Here is a 5,773-nt window from a genome sequence, read left to right as displayed (position 1 = left end):
ATGAAACCATTCCCTTTGACCATGCTACCAAGTTGCATTATGGTTGGTGTAGGAAGACGTGTTCTCGGAGAATGGGCCATAAAACTGATATCTCATCCTTTCCTGTTTTGTTTCTAAAAAGCGTTTATGGACAAGCAACACCTGAGAAATATGTATCTACCCAAAGAAAAAAAAAAAACTTTTAAGAAAGGCAAGAACAAAGATGATAAGGTAGACGCACTTTATTCCTAAAACAGAAGCTGCACCATCAGTAGCGGCACACAATTATATGTACACATATTCACACACACAATTACCTAAATCTGTTATATAAAATATATAATCTGACAATGTACCTTTTAATTCCTCTTCAGAGCTCATTGAGTTACTGTGCGAGAGACTCTGGAGCCAAAGCAGACAGAGAGGTAAGTCTCATCCACTCATTGGGTGGGACGCAAATGCCCAGGCCAGCTTTTACTTCATTTTTACAGCATGGCAATAAAAAGGTCTGTACCCTTTGAAAAAATAATATTCTAAAAGCAATCTACAGCAAATTCACTTGAACAGGTTTTTCCGTGTTGTAATTGAGAAAATTACACTTTTTAAACCAATTCCTTTACAGTGAGATGTACACACCCTCTAGGATTTGTAATATATAAAAGATATTAAGCATTAAAAATTCCACATTTAAAAACTTACAATAAATAATATATGCAGGCATTTCATTAAGATAAAATTTCATAGATTGCAATCTACAGTCATTAAAAAGACAATTTATTCTCCTTTATGAAACGTCCCTTGATCTTCCAAAATGCTAAAATGGATTCTTGGCATCTGATTGATTGATTGGTTGATTGGAAACTTCCAGTCAGTCAGTGTTGTGTAAGATACATCAGGGAGGAGGAGGAGGGATGCTTCCTCCACATTTGCCCTGATGGAGTGTGAGGTCCTTTTGAGTGTCGCGGATCCACGATTCGACCGAGCGACCCATCCGATCAGATCCCAGCAGTTTGATCCCGTTAGAGTTCAGAGCATGTTCATGATAAAGTTGTACATCTGGGTGAGCACCACAAAGTGAACAGGCAGACAGGAGCGCCGGTCCTGGGTCGCAGGGTCACACGTCAGCCAGGAGAGGGCGTTGTATTGCTCTAGAACAAATCTGTCACGTGGAAGGCAGACAGAGGAGTGTTAATACAAACAGTGTAACACAGGTCTCTCTCATTATTTTAACATGCAGTTTTCACGGCGTACAGACTTTTGTGATGTGAGCAACGTACCTGAGCACATCAGAGGTGTGGTTAGAGTCCAGCGGGTGGGAGTGTTTACTGTGCAGAAGCTCGTCTGATTGGACAGAAGACACATGCAGGTGCAGAGAGGCCTGGGAAAACAAAGATGGAGACAGTCTTTAGACTGATTTGTAACTTCACCTCTGGTCTTTTTAGAGATACAGAGAGCATTTAAATAATTATCAGTTACCCTTTTATCACCAGTGCAAAATATAAATATATATTTATAAGTATATATTTGGGTGTTGACTGTTGGTCAGACAAAATAAGACATGTTAAGATCTCACATTTGGTTTTAGGAAAGTGTAATTGGTATTATTCAGTATATTCTGAAAATAAGTGTTAGTTGTAGCTCTACTTGAATGTGACTAACAGTTTTTCCACACAGCAGAAAAATTGTTTTGGCAATTCAACAAACTGTTTAAAAAAAAAAAAAAAAAGTAGTCTAGTGTAAATCTACCTTGAGGAAGAGAGGGCACTGGTTCTGGGCTTGAGGGCAGGCCGACCAGAACCAGTCCGGCAGTGGTCCAGCCTTCGCTGTGGAGACAAAGTAGCCCAGAGCCATCGGCTGCTGCAGGATGTTCAGAGCCTCCTCGTGGGACTCCATACGATCTGCACTCTGGCCCTGCAAGACAACATCGATAAAATTAAACAACAGGGTAAGAACTTATTTTCTACTACTCAGGTTTTGAATTTAAATTGTGTATTTTGTGTTATTCATATCCTGTTTAAGAATGAACTGACTTGAATTCTGCTAGGATACAATGCAGAGAGTTCAGGGTGAGCATATAATTCATTTTTCCTATTTCAGCACACGTTTAAGAGGGTCTTTATTCAAATAGATAATTTCCAATCTGTTGTATCTTACTTCATGCTTCAATTATAAGCAAAATGTGATTCAGTTTTGTTACAGTCTGCTCCACTTTAGGCGCACTTTGTCACATCAAATTTCTGATGTTGCTTTGTCTCAGATCATGGAAGAATAAAAACAATATGACAATTATGTGACACCAAGTTTAAAATTGTACTTTTTATCCAATTTGAGGGTAAAAACAAGAAATTAAAATTCCACAGCTGGGTCAATTCATGAGTAAAACTGTGGTGAAGCCGTGTCTCTGTTCTTCATTGTAGCTATCAAAAAAAAGTGACTGACCTTGCTTCCATCTCCCCCCTGGTGGTAGTGGGAGCTAGGAGAGTGAACAGGGGAGGTTGTGGGGGAGTTGGGCAGGATGTTGATGAGGTCTGGGTCCACCATGTCGTTGTCAAACAGGTCAAAGATGCCCATTCCATCAGATCCATCTGCAGAAACAGAAAACATGCAGAGAGCTCAGGGTTTGACGGTGGATCAACTTAAGCAGCATGCAGCTTTCATGACTGATATTACACATGAAGATATTGGAGCGATGTTTTTCTTCTGAGGCATTGTCAGCTACAACACGTACCAGGATTTATGGAGTTGAAGTCCATGGGCTCTGAAGTGTTAGTGTTGACCTGCACCATGGCTGAGGTGGGGAACACCAGGATGTGTGTGCAGGATGTGTCTTGAGGAGTGCTCAGCTGCGATGTCTGCATGTTCAGTGTGGTGCTGCGACCAAACACTGAACCTGTTGAGACAGAATCTGCATAGACGAGATGGAGAGGAGACAATCGTAACTTACAAACTTAACTGGCCTCTGTTACAAAGGTTTAACAACCTTAACACCATTTTATTTTACCTGGCATGATGACAAAAGAACCCTGTGGCTCCATGGCAACCAGACAGGCGCTCAGGATGCTGGGAGTGTCAGCCGCAGAGATGCCACACATCCTACATGTCTCCTTCAGACGCTTACTGAGAGACTGTAAGTTCCTCCTGCTCAGCAGAATACTCCAGTCTGAAACAGATAAGAGCACATTAGTGTATGTTCATGTAATTTAGTTAACTGCACACTAAAAACACCGCAGGAGTCTGTGTGTACCTCTCAGCTCGCCGTGGCCCATCCTACCAAGCCGTCCAATGACCACTCTCCATGGCAGCGATGTCACCTGCACCAGGCCGAGACACCACTCCCACAGCTTCTGCAAACCCAGTCGTCTGGCTGAGCCCTTTTTCCTGCGAGCCCTGCCAAAACAACACATGTAGTTTTAACACACACAAATTTAACAGTAACTTAACTAGCGATACTGCGGGACTGATGCACTTTTTTTTTTCTCCTGTGCCTGAGTGAACGTACCTGTTGGGTACATCAATACTAATGATGCAGGTCTCCAGTAGCTCTCCGTGTTGGTCGGTGCAGGAGGCCAGCAGCCAGCGCTGGTCATGGGACAGACAGTAGCCGACAAACAGGATGTTGTATTTCTGGGATGCTTCACCGAAGGTCTCCCCGAGCTCCGTCTGCTTGTCTTTCACGGGAGCCAAAATGAAGGGCGGCGTATACAGACGCAGACACTCGGGCCTCTGCACAAAGGAAAAAACTTGTTAGTTTAAAAGAGAAAACTTAAGAGGACATAACACGGTGTCAAACTCTGTGCTGGCCGGCAAACCTCCACCAGCCATCAGAGTAGTTTCAGATACCAGAATGACAATTACCTCTGGGTTCTTGAGTGCCATGTCAATGGCAAGACCAGGGCCGAAGCCGGTCAGAGCCTTGAAGTTGGTGGAGTTGGGCAGAGGCCGACGACACTGAGTGAACACAGAGAAGGCCAGCGACTTGAGGTGCTGGCCATAGAGGTGGCGCTCCCCGCTGTGCACTGGCTGCAGCAGATACTGGCAGGGAACAATCTGAGAAGGAAAAAAATAACAGTGGGACTTTAAGCTCATCAAATGCATTATCACAACCGTGTGTTATCTGCACAGCAACTTTTGAGTTTGCCACAGATGTATGTATGTATTTTAGTTTTCACTAATAGTGGTTGGTTTACTTTTGAACTGTTGATAGTATCTTACTCACTTGCAAAGTGACTAGATAACATTTATAGACAAGGGGGTAGTGGAAAAGGTTCTCTGTTAAATTCAGAATATATATATATATATATATAGAGTGATTTGTGTGTATTAATGCATGCACTCCATTTATGTTTAGTTTTAGTACATTTTTTTAGCTGTTGCTATGGTCTGCCATTAAAGAGAAAAGAGTAATGTGAAGGGAACATGACAGAAAGGATGGAGATTAACTCTGCCACGGCTGTACTAAAGACTTGAACTGAAATCATTAGCACATTCAAACCTATTGTGTTTCAAAATTCCCTCTGGCATATTGATGCAATCTTGTGTCACTATATCACAGGTGTGGCAGTTACCACCTCTATTAGTGTCTGCTAATGAGTCCCCTTGCTCCTTTCTCATCTCCGTTTGTGTCTGCTGGTAAGCTGTTCTATTCGAACTAAACTGCCAAAAGGAGGTGATTAGTTAAAACTAAAGATGACATCAATCACAGCTCACTAGCAGATTTATTTTTGACTGTGAGAACTAACTTGTCCATCTGATAACACTGTTATAGATTCCAAGTCATCCACTATTTCTTTTAAATCCACTTCCCCAAATATTCATTCTCAACCTGTCAAATCTCTGTTTCCTCAAGCTGTACCTGCACTGAGACAGCGTTTCTGATGCGAGAAGGCAGGAATTGGAGCATCTCCATGTAGCAGCGCAGCAGGCCCAGTGTGTAGGTGCTGGAGTGGACCTCTCTGTCTGCATCTTCGTAGCTGAAGGGGTCGACGATATACACCACGATGGCGGGCGGGTAAGACACAGCGTGGGACTCTCCATCTGTTGGCTTTCCTACTTTATCTCTCTCCATTGTGCTGTCACGAAAAGTCAGATAATTACTCAACACGTCAATAAATTATCTTAACTGAAGCTGTTCAAATATTATTGTACACACAGACAGTATGCAAACTTTAATATCAACCATTGAGTCGGTTGCCACTAGAACAGAAACAACATATCCAAACAATATGATGGGCATCAAAGTAGCAACAGGTGGTGCTGACAAATGTATTTTTAAAGTTTAAAGTTTTTGAAGAATTTTATGATGAGCTTCTTTTCCTTGTCGTTTGTTACAGTAAATTCAGTATCTTTGGGTTTCGGACTGTTTTGACATTTAATAGACATTAACTATTAAGTAAGCAGATAAATTGTTAATGAAAAGAATTTTTAGCTGCAGCCCTTTTACTTTACCAGGGCTCCAGATTGTAGCCATTGTAGTTGAAAGGCATACTCTTTCTTCTTCACTGGCTCAGTTGGTCTCTCACTACAGACCAGCACAATCATCATCAGTGTCTGAGTGGGGACCCATCATTGTCTCCTCTCTCATTTTGTTTTTCAAAATAATCAGCTATAGGTCTTAGATATAGATCTTTGGAATAGCTAAATGGAATTTGTGCATGTCATCATCAGTGCACATGCACAAGCACACAGTTAAGGGTTAATTTACTGAGGTATTAAATGTTTCCTGAAACTAAATCTCTCTCATGGTGCAGGGAGCGATGACTTTGTTGCATGCTTTTCAAAAAAAAAAAAAAAAAAA

General features: G+C 41.8%; 1 protein-coding gene across 1 annotated transcript; it reads right to left on the bottom strand.

Annotated features, from left to right (window-relative positions):
- Positions 1-206: 206 nt before the first annotated feature.
- LOC111652129 (mediator of RNA polymerase II transcription subunit 13-like) lies at positions 207-5,076 on the bottom strand. Its single transcript, XM_023402280.2, has 10 exons — positions 4,832-5,076; positions 3,835-4,026; positions 3,479-3,702; positions 3,224-3,366; positions 2,981-3,139; positions 2,708-2,884; positions 2,419-2,564; positions 1,726-1,890; positions 1,257-1,357; positions 207-1,138 (listed from the first exon to the last, which is right to left on the bottom strand). The coding sequence occupies exons 1-10, from the start codon at positions 5,042-5,044 to the stop codon at positions 1,006-1,008; spliced, it is 1,653 nt and encodes a 550-aa protein (XP_023258048.1). The 5' UTR covers positions 5,045-5,076; the 3' UTR covers positions 207-1,005.
- Positions 5,077-5,773: the final 697 nt, after the last annotated feature.

This window comes from Seriola lalandi, unplaced genomic scaffold (assembly GCF_002814215.2).
Source record: "Seriola lalandi dorsalis isolate HSWRI2012SDOR001 ecotype SW California unplaced genomic scaffold, Sedor1 jcf7180002053927, whole genome shotgun sequence".
Taxonomy (NCBI): domain Eukaryota; kingdom Metazoa; phylum Chordata; class Actinopteri; order Carangiformes; family Carangidae; genus Seriola; species Seriola lalandi.
The sequence above is the reverse complement of the archived record's forward strand: the minus strand, read 5'-3'. Positions and strand labels throughout refer to the sequence as shown.